This window comes from Peromyscus californicus, unplaced genomic scaffold (genome assembly GCF_007827085.1).
Source record: "Peromyscus californicus insignis strain IS unplaced genomic scaffold, ASM782708v3 Scaffold_6__1_contigs__length_162567912, whole genome shotgun sequence".
NCBI classification, from domain to species: Eukaryota; Metazoa; Chordata; class Mammalia; order Rodentia; family Cricetidae; genus Peromyscus; species Peromyscus californicus.
The window spans coordinates 123,090,539-123,104,818 of record NW_026294584.1 but is presented as its reverse complement, the minus strand read 5'-3'; the positions used below and the strand labels follow the sequence as shown (position 1 = coordinate 123,104,818).

Genomic DNA, 14,280 nt, shown 5'->3' with positions numbered 1-14,280 from the left:
CTGTATAAACTGCTGTCCAGTCTAAAGAAAGCAGAGGGTCATCCGGGCATTCTCTCAGCCTCATCTCTTATAACACACACACACACACACACACACACACACACACACACACACACACACACACACTACCTGTCAGATGAGAAGATAAGAATACAGGAAATCAGGCAGGGCCTAAAAAATCATGGCAAGGGGTCCTCACAAACATACCCCATGCTTGTTCAAAGCTACATCAGAGAACACAGAATTACTTATGTTTATCTTCTGGTCACTATGGAGATTTTCTGTCCTGTAAAGCACCCAATCATTCCTAAGGAACACCCTTTCTGACAAGTGTTAGCCTTGCTCCTTGCCAGGATCTGGGGATCTAGTCCAGTCCTAAGACTTCTCACCTGGGGTGGGAATCATATTCCTTTGCATAGTAATTACGGAAGGTGGGGAAGGGGTAACATCATAAGTTGGTTTTGTGTTGTTTTGTAAGTAGCTGCTGTAGAAGTAAAAGAAGAAAAGTGGTCAGCAAGGGCAGAGGGAGAAGGCCCAGAGAAAGGCTGGATTATGGGCATCCACAGGGTAACTGTAATTTATAGCAATTGACCAGCTATTTCAAACTAATTAGAAGAAGGAAGTCTTATGTTCCTAGCACACAGGAAGCGAATTACCCTGACATGCTGTACCCCAGAAATATGTACAATGATGGTACCACTTAAACTTTTCTGAAAAGGGCTGGGGTGTAGTTGAGTGCTAGAGTAATTGCCTAGTATGGAACAGGCCCGGGTTCAATATCTAGCACCACAGAAAGAAAAAGGCGGGGAGGCTAACCGCCTTTTAGAACGGCCTTTGAGGGTATTGGGAGCTAGGGAGTGACGAGAGGAAGGAGAACCAGGCACTGCATAGGGAGACAAGAACAATGCAGCCCTTGTGGGAAAGGTTGCTCCTTGGGATCTGGCGGTGCTTTATGGGAAGAAAGTTTGCATATAGCAAAATGCATCTGCTAGGGTAAACAGACTCATGCTTTGAATGAGGGACTTCCCGGGGCCTTGAATATCTTTGCGGATTGTCACTTGCCAAGAACCGTCTGACTTTGAACTATGGAATCTTATTTTTCAAGGACTTACTGGTTCTTACTGTGCTGGCTTGGCACAAACAGAGGCTGAGGAATCAAGAAGAACTGGGTCTGGCTTTGCAGCTTCCTTCCTTACAAGAGGCTCAGCAAACAGCCGGCAATTCATTTGCATCCCATTATATCTAAACTGATTTGGTACCTTACCTACATCAGAGAGCACCCGGATACAGCTCTCGACGGAGGCCTTCTGGCTCGGCATTAACCAGTTGCAGTGGTAAACCCTGAATACACCTTGCAGGAGTTGCACAAAGACAGGCTGGCGCGTCTGGAAGGAGAGGCAAGGTAAAGAAGATTGTGTAGAACACTGATGATCTGATTAGAAACACACACTGTCCTGAATCAAAAGCTAGTGGGAGGACTCCAGAAGGGCAAGGGGCTGGATTCCAGATGTTTCTAGTAGTATAGATATAAAGAGCCATGTCTTAAAGGCCTGGTCTCCAGAAGGCACCACTGGAATAAGGTGGGATGAAGGAAGAGTCCTTCAGACATGGAAAGAATGCCTTGACAGGGGTTGTGAGATCTTGGCCTCCTCTTTGCTCTTTTCACTTTCTTGTTTATGAGCTGTCGAAGAGGCCTGCCCCACAGATGCTCCTGCCATGATATGCTGCCTCATCCCATGCCCAAAGCACAGGACCAACTGATCGTGGACAGAAACTTTCTCAAAGCTAATGAGGCAAAATCAATCTTTTTTTCTTTCTAACCTAATTATTTCAGGTTTTTCATTGTAGTGACAGAAAGCTAATGAACACAGTTCCTAGAGGACTAGAAAAAGTCAGGATCATTTGAAAGCAATAAAATACCATTATTACAAACTTGACATTATTCATTTTTATGCATCTTAAACTTGATATTATCTAACTAATTCTGACCACAAGAATCAGCAGTGAAATCAAACTCCCCAAAACAGTAACGTCATCCAGCTACGAACTACATGAATTACTTCAAGTCAATAACTTCACCTTGGTGTTAGCTTCATCCAATACATAAGGTAGATGACAGTAAATTGCCCCAAACTTTCCTCCAAGCTCTATATCCTAAGAACAGAATCCAGACTAGCTTTAAACTCATAATTCTTCTGCCTCAGCCTCCCAATAGCTGCATTATAGGCACATGTCACCATGCTCAGCCAGAGTTTGTATGTTTAAAACATTTTTTTACATTTATTTATTTATTATTTATTTATATGCATGAATGTGTGCCATGGAGAAGTCAGTTCCGTCCTTGTAGCATTTGGGCTCTAAGGATCAAACTTAGGTTCTGAGGCATGATGGCAAGTGTCTTTTTACTCACTGAGTCATCTCACTGGCCCTAGAAACTGTCTTTTTAATTCACAAAAAAAGAAATGCTACGTGGATGCTAGCCAGAATCTACTCCCTTCCTTGCTTATGGCAGTGTCTTCACTGATATAAAGATAACTCAGCTGTGATGAGCAGTGTCTATAAACATTCATTTAACACAGCACACTGGGTACAAGGAAGCTACCTTCCATGAGAAGACCTCTCTGTGAAGGTCTAAGTTCCTACTCCCTGTAAAGTCAGAGAATGCACACATCTACTGAATTAGATACTGACTTTCTGGATGCTTTTTAAAATGGTGATCCTCATCTCTCCCCAAATGACAGCTTTTGACCTACCAGGCAGAGTTAATTGTTAATGATCCAGACCATGGTCATCTGTTTGGGACAGAGGATCCTCTCAGCTTCACTAAAAACCAGCAGACTGGAGCAAAGAGAAAAGGAGTGGGAATTCTAAAGGGATTTCTGTGATGAAAGAAAAGGAACCGTACTGGAGGGGAAGAGTCCATTGCAAGAAAAGGAAACAGAGTCATAGGAAATTCAGTTTCCTCTGCAAGTGTGGTTCATGTATCCTCCCTTTCTTAAATACAGAATACAAGCCAGCATGTCATGCATGATCTCATTTGGGCCTGGATAATAACTATGTGACATGGAAGTTACCTTCGTGTTATAATGAAAGACAAAGGCTAGGGGCGGATAAAACTATCCATGAGCGCTCAGAGGGGCCAGCAGGGCACTGAGTCATCCTGTTCGCCCATTCAGGTCACCTGGGACTGCAATCTTCAGGAAGCACATCCCGTCCTGCACCCCCACCATCCAGCACTAAGCTACATTACTCATAGAGGTCAAGGGTGCAGGGAGCCCGGGGAACCGGCAAAGGAACCTAGAATCAGCTCCTAAGTTTGGTGGCTTTATCTTAGCTCCTGAGTTTATGCAGGGGCCCAATCAAGACAGCCACAGGCCCTGGGTGCTTCCACCTGGCCAGGCCCTGCGCTAAGTACTTTACAAATATCTCATTCAGCCTCAGTGTGATCCTGTGATGGAGGAGGTGACACGATTGTAAATGCTGAACTTGGGATGAGAACCCTAAAGTCTAACTCGGAGAAGTGCCCCTCCGTTACTCAATCACCGGAGCCAGTGTTTATGAACCAACTGTTTGCTCCTGTCCGATACTTGGGGATGTAAAAGATGACCTAACGGGTCACCAGTAGCTGTCTCCTAACTGCCAAACGCAACAGGCAGCCTGGTGACATCAGCTCACCTGATTCCTTGGCCAAAATGACAGGGCTACTCCTACGGCTGGTACATGGCTTGATTGGACGGGTGATCAAAAGCGATACAGGGATTGTGACCCTTTCAGGATGTGTCCACAAGGGGGTGCTATTTCACAGTGGTGGAAGGCTAGGGAGGCCTTGTGGAAGGGACAGTGGGGTAGCGGCTCCTCTCCATCCCTTGCTCCTTCCTTCTTTCCCTTCTTCCCTCTGCCCACCTCTCTCTCTCTCTGCTCTAGTTCAGTTCATTTTGCAGCTCCATGTAATCCCATTTTCTCTTCCCAGAACAGAGCTGAAGCAAGCGCCTCACTGTAATGTGAAACTAATTTAGCTGGCCATCACCCACTTACTAAGCTCCTTTCCTAGATCCTGAGGTCCTACTTGGTTCTGAATCCTATCCTGCCTGCACCTTCCTCTGGCCTGCCTCACTTTTCCCCTTGAATCATTCATGTTCTCCTCAGGGCTGCTGAAATCTCTTCTGCACTGTCATGGCTAAGACTTAAGTCTACTTTTACCACTCTTCTGACTCTCAGAAATTCAAGTGCTCACTCAAAGAATCGATAACTAGGTACCCACAGTTAACAAAGGACCCAGCAATGTCAGAGAGACATCAGTCTACAGACTAGTACAGGCTTCTACATTTGAACCACCTGCTGGGTGCTAGGCACTGTACTGAATGTTTCAGATAAACATCACCTCTCATTCTCACAAGAGAATGGGAAGCTGATATGATATCCCTTGTGGACACATAAGAGAAGTCCTGAGCCAGGTGTGGTGTGGCAGCCTTGAGAGAGCAAAGCAGGAGGATCAGGAATTCAAGGCCAGCCTTGGCAACACCGTGAGTCTGAAGGCACTGGGGGCTACATAAGACCCTATTTCAAAATAGAAAGAAGAAACAGAAGCGAAGACATGAAAAGGGAGGGGAATGAAGGAGAGGGAGGGCACTGTAAAGTCAGTGACCTCTCCCTCTTAACAGAGAGTGTATGGGACAGAACGGAGATTTGAATACAGTCTGTCTTGCTCTAAAGCCTCCAAAACGCTCCTCTTCCTCCCTCAATTCTACATTTCCAAGCTGACTCTTGGACACTTCACTTCGCTGGCAGCTTAAAGGCGCTACATCTATGCCAACGTCACCGTTTTTGTCCCTGGCATATGTGGAGGGAGGGAAAAGGCACTGAGGTCGAGCGAAGGAGAAGACATGCCTCACAAAAGGAGAGTCCAGGAGGCTACCAGACCACCACAGGAGTGTCCGTTAGCAATGGGTGAACTGCTCAGCAATCTGTCAGCCGCTTCTTTAAAATTAAACTTTGAATTCTAGACACACGTGGATACTCTATGCCGCAGACGGGACTCAGAACATTTGTCATTTGAAGATTTACTTCTCTCGTAATTTGTGCTTACCAGTTAGTTAAATTTGCTCCACAACAGGGAACAGTAGCAGCTAACGTGAGAAGCCATAATATAAGCACCATTTGAAGCTTTATTTTAGAGTGAGTGTGTGTGTGTAAGCACACATGCACAAGCATGTACATTCCCGTGTGTGTGTGTGTGTGTGTGTGTGTGTGTGTGTGTGTGTGTGTAGGTGCATGTGTTCAACAGCACAGTTGCAGAAGTCAGAGGACAATTCTTAGGAGTTGGTTTTCTCTTGCTGCAGGGATTGAACTCAGGTCATCAGGCCCGTGAGTAAGTGCTGAGCCATCAGCTGGCCCACAGTACTCATTTTTGGTTTTCGAAACTGTTCCATGATCTCTGGGGGCATCATCACAGTGACTGTCAATTTATACAAGAGAAGCAGGTCTGGCCTCACTAACCATGGCACTTTCCTGGTTGGTACTTCGTGTCAAAGCACAAACATATGTGCCTGGCTGCTAATGGACTCCTGCTCCACTTCTCAAGTATGTACAGCCACGGTAACTACATTCCTCCATGGCTTAACTGCTGGTGTTTAGTTATTTTAAGTTTCTCAACAGTGTTTAAGAGAATATGCTTTACTGAGAAGATCATACTTAGCTTTAGGGTCAGCACAGGGCTGAAATCATGGTGACTGTCACTTGGCATCTGAGAGCATGGCTGAGGATGAGAGCTGAAGTGGCTGAGCTGAGTTCACTCCATAGCAAAAATCCATCTACTTTGTAGCCTGTATTAAGCTTACATGGATTTTTAAAAATTATTTTAAATTATGTATAAGCATATGCACGCAAGGGCAGGTGCCCACAGAGGCTCTATCCTAGAGCCAGAGTTACAGTGTGTTGTGAGTCACCTTATGTGGGTGCTGAGAATTGGACTTGGGTCCTCTGGAAGAATAGTGCATGTTCTTAACTGCTGAGCCATCTCTCCAGGCCTAAAATAACTCTTTTATAGTTACTGAAATACAGAAATCCATCGTAAAAATACTATATTGGCTATTATGAATCATTCTTCTCTTGGAGAATTTACATTAACTTTTTATTTATTTTTATTGGAAAATTTAGACTTTATAATATGTCTCTCACTCAGCCATCCTAATCCAATCATCGGTCCGTACAAGGACAACTGGTGACTTTCTGGTTATCAGAATCGAGTCCCGCTTTCTCTCTGCAGCTTGGACAATGGGCCTGTGGTCACTGCTGTAGTGACCAACTCAGATGTGAGTTGTAAAAAGAAAAGTGCTGTTTTCCGTTGAAACAGTGAGGACAGCCCCTAGATCTATAGAGGTCAGGCTTTGACAAGGTAAGTCCAGGGCGAAGCCCTGGCAAGGCGGCACAGGTGGAGAAGGCGGCACAGGTGGAGAAGGCGTCACAGAGAATCCCACGTGAACAGTGCCCCACAGAGTTGGTGAGGTAGCAGCCCTTGTGTTCTACTGAACAACCTCCCACCTCAGCCACAAGGCACTTCTGAGGAATTCTAGGTATACATACTCGAAGCGAGAGTTCTCAGTATTTGGAGATTACTGAAGAGAGGTTGGAATAAAAGAATTTTAGGTATAGTCAATCTTGTGTATCCTTGGGTTCTCCAACTGCAGAATTAATCAAGGACTGAAAATATCTGAAAAATGATCAGATCTGTATGGGATTCGTACCACATTTTTCCTTGTCTCAGCCCCTGGACAATATAGTAGACCTATTATTCACACAGCAGCTGCATGGTACAGCTCATTATAAGTCTCCTAGAGATACCTTAAAGTCTTCAGGAACATGTGGGTAGGTTGTATGTAAATTCTATGCAAATTGTAGTAAATTCTATACAATTATTACACCATTTAGTATTCAGGACTTGAGCATCCCTGGGTTTCAGTATGTGAAGACAGGAGAGGTCCCAGAGCCAATACCTATAGCTACTATGGTCAACTGCATTTCTGCTCCTAAGGGTCCCTGACAAAGCGACCTTCCACTCTGATTTTGCAGAGTAGCTCATTTACAGCAGTTACTCCACGCTGCCTAGGCCTGGACTGCAGATAACCACATGAAAACCGTGCTGCCAGAGGCAGTTCTCACCTGCAGAGTGGTACTCTGGTCTGAGAAGGGAGAGCTGAAGAACGTGGTAACAATGCTCATCACGATTTCAGTGACGTACTTCTCCAGAATCGAGTCTGCGTGCTTCCTGTCACTCGTGTTGTTACAGGCCTGGAAGACAGTCGCATGCTGGAAACGCCTGCTCCAGAATATTGAGAAACCCATCGCCTCCCCCAGTGATCACCAATCTCAGGACAGAGGTAAAGATCTATAGGTCAGAATTTATCCCAGAAACAAGTAATTAGAGCAAATAAATAAATAAACAAAGTATGCACTGTGAAAAGAGAAGAAAACCCAGCTTGAGTAGCATGACATAACACAGAAGAATAAAATTGGAAAGAGACTGCATGGCCATTCATCCTACTTCCTGCCTGTACCCAGCAAGTCTGAAACCTTGAAGAGCAGCAAATGGGACCGAAAAGTAGAGTAGCCAATTTCCCTTAAAGGTAAACTGCCCCCAGATAAGATATCTGCCTACTCTCTGTCGACCACATAATGAGGAGAGCCTAATGCACCCTGAGGCCCTATGTTCTTTAATCAAATTTTACTGAAATGCATTTTGAAATAGGAGGCCACAATGTGTAATATCTGACCTCACGGGTTTGGAATGAGAAAATGCCTTGGATTTTTATCTATCCGCTACATAATTTTTCTGCTTAGAATAAGAGTAGCCCTTTATAAGGTTAAAGAATAAATTTTAAAATAAATTCATTAGTTCTACACCTTGAGTTATAAAAATCACTTATAATACAAAATAAAATACGGAATTCTTAAAAAGAAAACCAGTAAAGATTAAAAATAATCAAGTCTTATGAAGAGACTCACAAATTCACAGAATAAAATTCACAGTTGGTTTTACGGCATTTCTGAACAGGGATGACAGACATATCATACTCACATGCCCATGTGTATACACACACACACACACACACACACACACATACACACACACACACACACACACACACACACACACACACACACACACACACACACACACACACACGAAAGCCTTACCCTGCAGATGTCCACGAGGAAATTCTCAAACAATTTCCACATGTGATTGCTTGTGTAAATCTCCTTCATTTCCACCTCCGTGTCCACATAGCAGTGATTGAGGAAGTTAATGTAAGCGATTTTAACCTGCAGGCAGAAGCAGCTTTTGTGAAAACCCCGCTCGGTACCCGAGGAGCCCACGAGCTCCATCCTCCTCAGTGAGGCACTGTGCACAGCGTCACTCCACTTCCCCTTCTGGCTTTTGTTTCTGTGGCCTTTTGATTTTCCAAATTCACAATTATAAAATTCAAAACCATGAAGCTTTAGGGAGAGAATGGTTTTGTTTGTTTGTTTGTTTGTTTTTTGAGACAGGGTTTCTCTGTGTAGCTTTTGGAGCCTGTCCTGGAACTCACTTTGTAGACCAGGCTGGCCTTGAACTCACTGAGATTGATTAAAGGCCTGCGCCATCACCACCCAGCAAGAGAATGTTTTTATGGTCTTGAGATAGAATCTGGCGAAAAAACTCTGACCAAATTAGAGGCTCAGGTTCGACAGCACTGTTCCCGTTTGGGAAGGCACCGTTAAGTATGACACTGCTCAGGCTGGGAGATGTTTGCAATGAGGGAAGCAGGGAAGACATGACCTATGTCCACACACAACATGAATGCAGATGTCCCCAGCAGCACCCTCTATAACGGCCGACAGTGGAAACAGCACAAAACTGTATCGGCGTTGGCTGGAGAAACAAAATGTGGAATTTGATATAAGGAAGATTACTTGGCAATAAGCAAGTACCAATGCATGTAAAATTTGCACAAGCTGTGAAAAACTATGCTAAGTGCAACAATCCAGCCAGAACAAGACATGCAGGTGTGATTTCATTTATACTGAATGGCCACAAGAGGCAGAGAGAAATCCGTGACTATCTAGGCCAAGGGGAACTGAAGGAAACGGAATGGCTACCAGCTAGTCTGGGCTTCTTTGGGGGTGAACAGAGAATGACTACACAACTCTGTGAGAACACCCACTGATTGGTACAGTTTAAAGGAGTGAATTACGTGGTACATAAATACTCAGAAAATGAACTGAGCTCCAGCATCACTCCACCATGAGCCAATCGAAACCAAAGGGCCCAGACAATATCAAGTGTTGACAGGGCTGTGGTGCAATGAGAGCTCTTGAGGGAGGAGGGATGCCAAGGAAAGCAAGTCTTCCAGAATCAGACATCACCAGATGTCTTGCAGAAATGTCCCCAGTGGTCCAGCACTAGGAAATGGAAACAACCTAAATATCCTTAAACTGATGGATGGATAATGAAAGTGTGGTATAGATACACAATGGAATTCTAGTCAGCTATAAATACAAATAAAATCGTGAAATTTTCAGGTAATGGATGGAACTAGATATAACTGAGATACAGACCTAGAAAGACAAATGCCATTTTTCTCTTATTTGTGAGGCCCAGATCTTTAGATGTGAGTGTATTGTTTGGAGTAACTACAGACACCAGAAAGTTAAAAGGAACCATTTTAACAAGTCTTTTTGTCCGGCCAGCCAGCTCCCAAATAATGACATGGAGACTTATGAAAGCTCGGCCGATAGCTTAGGCTTGTCCCTAACTAGCTCTTATAACTTATATTAACCTGTTTATGTTAATATAAGTTAACGTGGCATTACCTTTCTTCCATCTTGCATGTCCTGTTTCCTCTCCCCTGGTTTCTCCTGCACACCTATATTTTTCCTTCTCTTCCTGTCTCTCCCTGGAAATCCTGCCTATACCTCCTGCCTACCTGTTGGCCTTTCCCTTTTTTATTAGACCAGACACAGCAATACACCTTCACACAGTGTCCAAATATCCCACAACAAACCATGGTGAGGGTGGGATATAGTAAAACACAAGTGCTATACAGAAGGAAATGGGGAAAACAGGCAAAGAGATTTACTTCTTTGTTGGTCTGTCTGAGATAGTTTTACAGTCTATCTCTGCATGGCCTGGTATTTGCTAGGTAGCTCAGGCTAGCCTCAAATTCATGGCAATCCTCCTGCTCCTGTCTCCTGGGATAATTGGCATATGCCACCAAACCTGGCTTTGAAGGAAGTGAAATCATACACCAGTTTTTATTTCTTACAGTTACCCGTAGTTCCCAAATTTTGTAGAATGGTCACTCATTGTTCCTGTACTAAGAGTTTTTGTTTGAAAGAATTAACCTACAGGTGAAGGATATCTCAATCCATTGTTAGCCTCACTTCTAGGCAGTTCATTGGAGGCATATCCTCTCTGGGCTGTATTAGTTCCATAGTCCTGAGACTTTTAGCCCACTCACTATGAAGAAGCAGAGGCTAATTTGCCTCCTGTTCTTTTGCTAATTTGCCTCCTGTTCTTTTCACACAAAATCAATATCCAGGAAAACACCAGTGGTGTGAAATTTTTTTGCAACATGAGCTATAAGGTGTTAAACTCGAGGGCTTACCAGGCCAGCCACCATGTCTCCACTCAGCCACGGCCCCATCTGTGTCACAGAGCCCGGGAGACAGGTGCCCTTAGGGCCAAGCTGCTCACCTCGGGGATGCAGTCTTCATGAGTGACCACACGAACAATGTCATCAAGCGGGAGCAAGGAGTTGCACTTGATCTCTGTGTACACATTCTTGCCCTCTGTGCACACGGCCAAGAGCTCCACCAGATGGATGTGGTACATGAGAGGGCTATTCTCATCCATCCGGTCACGCTCGGACCGCATCATCTGGATTAGAGTCTGGAAAGAGGCTCTGTCATTGTAGAACACGAGGACATCCTCTCCAGAATTGACAAGCTACACAGAGAAAAGTGTTCATTGGGGTTACAAACAAACTTTCAGGAGTGAGGCAACCTTACAAAATTCTATGTGTACAGTAAGACAGACTTTGAGCAAGTTATGTCTGTATCACTAAACTCATCTAGATCCCACTTGTTTCTAGACTGACCAAACAACATTTCTTAACAGCATCACGTGAATCCAAGGACATAGAAGTAATCATAGTGGTCATAACAAATCTACTAGGGGAAGACCAGGCTGTACACCAGAACATTCCATGGAAACAGACTGCTAGGCCCTCACTCTCAGGCTATGGTTTTTCTAGCTTAAATATTTCCATCTTTTGGTATACTGTAGAAGGCATCCTGATGCAAATCTTCCATCTAATGTCTTATCTCTTTGATCATAAATTATCCACTTCTAAGATGTGTTCCTTTCAGCCCTCATCAGAAAGTCAAGTCATTTTAGCTAAGGATGGTGATGCATACCTATTTGTCTCCTAGGATGTGGCTTCTAACAAACCTATTTTACTACACACCAATTTTAGCACTATACGAAGCACAAAAGTTTAAAAAAGGGTTGGCACAGAAGTCAAAATAAACTCAATAAGTACAATGTAGTCACTGCCAATGTATCCTCCACTCAGTAGGTGCAGGATTTTATTTTGACTTTTTGGAACTACTAGGGATTGAGGCAAGGACCTTATGCATGCTGGTCAAGCACTCTACCACTGCGTTACTTCCCCCAGGAGTCTACTAGCTTATTAGCAACCAGCTTTAATGAGTACTAGTCAAGGGTCTAGATCCCAGACAAATACTTTTGCTAGGTTACTTAACCTCATTGTGCCTCTGTTTCTTTTCTAAGTAAAAATAGGGACAAAAATGCGACCCATGACTCAGAGTTTTGTTGTACAGAATAAATAAATGATCATGTACAAATTTCTCAGAGCAATATGCAGACTGTTGTAGGCCTCAAGTAAATGTTAGCTACTATTGTTGTTATCACTACCTCATTTAGTCCACACAGTACATGAAGACACTCATTTAATAGAAATGCTCAGAAATCTTGAGCTATCAAGACACAAAAGGCAACACATGCAAGTCAGTAAACAACGCAGCAGGCATTTGTACCCTAGGCTGAGCCAACTCTCCTGGCCCTGGAGCCATCGATGTAGATAGCACAATAAATCCAAGTACAGGGTGAGTTTACTCAAATCCCATGGGAGCCATCATCATGTTTGAAGGATGGGCCTTCCTAATCAAAGACCATGTTCACCACACAGAACCAACTTCCGCAAAGAAACAAATGAAACTTCTGCCTCCACTCTGCAGACCAGATGCTCCTTGTGAAATTATTAAGTCGAAACCATTGAAGCTAATTAATTAGGTGAGTAATTAAATAAAAAGTCATAATTCCGAAAAAGGAAGCTGGTCTGGCATTCTGGGCTCACTCACATTTAATCTCTACATAGATGCTGGTTTATCATTCATCTTCCTTTTTTTCTGTCAGAAGAATTCAAGCCAAACTGCCTTACAAGTAATAGATTTACTGCTACAAAGAATCAATCAGACTCTTGCCCAAGCTACAAATGTGAAACTCCGCACATGTACAAGTACACCCTTCCCTTCCATATGGCTCCTCAAGAGGGTGCCAAATCACATAGATAAGACTATCTTAAGTTTCTACAGAACACCAGATGGAGGGAGATGGAAATACTGGGTTGTCACCTCAGCCATGACCATGTCTTGGCACTTTTTAATGAATTTTCCTTCTGCCTTGACAATTGTCTGGAGAAACTTTATGTACTGGACATTGCGACCGTGGGTCTCTATGCAGTGAACGAAGTGCTGGACCACTCTCTCGTTGATCTCACTGCACAGCTGGAAGTTGTTCATGAAGATGTGCTGCATGGTCACTGCCTCCAGGATCTGGCACAAGACAAGGACCAAGAACAAGGATGTGGTCAGAAAGAGGCCAGAACAGGCTAAACCATGCGATAAACAAGGCCACTAAAACCCAGAAGCACTTGTACATGTGAGCATGCTTCTCATTCTTGCTTCCCGCTACTCCATTTGTTAGCAAACTTCTTGTTTTTACATGATACTGCTAAGTGGCTTGTGAAAAGGCGTTGTGTATATTTTATAATATAGTTTACAGTATAATACAGCTGTTCTAGACTTATGTGTACAAATGTTTTCTCTGCATGTATGTATGTATACCTCGTGTGTGCCTGGTGAATGCTGAAGTCAGAAGAGGGTGTCGGATCCTCTGGAACTAGTCATGAATGGTTGTGAGCCACAATGTGGGTGCTAGAAACTGAACCCACATCCTCTGCAAGAGCAATATGTGCCCTAGGCAGTAAGCTATGCCTCCTGCCCAATACAGCTATTCTATACCCTTATCAACAGTCTTTTTTATTTTAGTCAAATCTTGTCTATCAATTTACATTTGTTTGATAACTCATAATGGTATGAAGACCTTGTCTCATCAACTAGCTGTGTTTTGGCCCATTTTTTTTTTTTTTTAAAGAAAGGCTCTCTTCCATTTCCCTAACTGACTTATTAAAAATTTCTTTATAAAGATGCTGGGTATCAACTCTTTGCTGAACACATGTAATGCAAATGTCGTCTTCTACTCTGTAGCTTGCTCTTGGCTGCTCTTGATGGCATCATGGGAATAGAAGCTAATTTTAATAAGGTTCCATTAATCGATACTTTTCTTTATAATTAGTGTTCTTCGCACACTGTAACGTGGCTTGCCACAGAGTCATGAAGACATCCCATGGTATGTTCTAGGAACTTTGTTTTGCACATATTATCCAGTGTTACTCATAGATACTGAGTTTTATGATTAATATAAGGTAGGTCTTCTATCTTTTATCTTTTGCCCCCTTTTTTAAAACAAAAAAGAGGGTACACAATCCTATTACCCAGAAATCCTTTTCACAGAGCTCCAGCGGTTCTACTGAGTATGTGTATTTACTTGTACAAAGATATCTTTTGCAGTGTTATTTACAAAACCAAAAAGTAGACAGTGCCTAATTATTTACTAATAAGGAAGTGAACTTTAACTTACAGCCATTTTATCAAATGCCATTGAGCCATGGAAGATAGTGAGAAAAAACACTTATCTCTGATTTACAAAGGCATCAACGATGTGTTAATTGGAAAAAAAAATGCAGTATTTAAGATAATGCGTGAAGTGTGACGGCATCTTAAACAAAATGTGTTACATTCACTTAATATATCCAGGAATATGTACTTAACAAACATGCAATATAGAAATGTTCTGTGGGCATATTACATATTTAGCTA

General features: G+C 43.2%; 1 protein-coding gene across 1 annotated transcript in view; it reads right to left on the bottom strand.

Annotated features, from left to right (window-relative positions):
• The window catches only part of Itpr1 (inositol 1,4,5-trisphosphate receptor type 1), a 344,324-nt gene that overhangs the window by 141,323 nt on the left and 188,721 nt on the right, over nucleotides 1–14,280 (bottom strand). The window contains exons 32-36 of the mRNA XM_052719669.1: nucleotides 12,694–12,894; nucleotides 10,733–10,984; nucleotides 8,194–8,319; nucleotides 7,159–7,287; nucleotides 1,265–1,385 (exon numbers count right to left, since the gene is read on the bottom strand). Of these exons, the coding sequence (XP_052575629.1) occupies nucleotides 1,265–1,385; nucleotides 7,159–7,287; nucleotides 8,194–8,319; nucleotides 10,733–10,984; nucleotides 12,694–12,894 (829 nt within the window). The remainder of the gene's footprint in view (nucleotides 1–1,264; nucleotides 1,386–7,158; nucleotides 7,288–8,193; nucleotides 8,320–10,732; nucleotides 10,985–12,693; nucleotides 12,895–14,280) is intronic.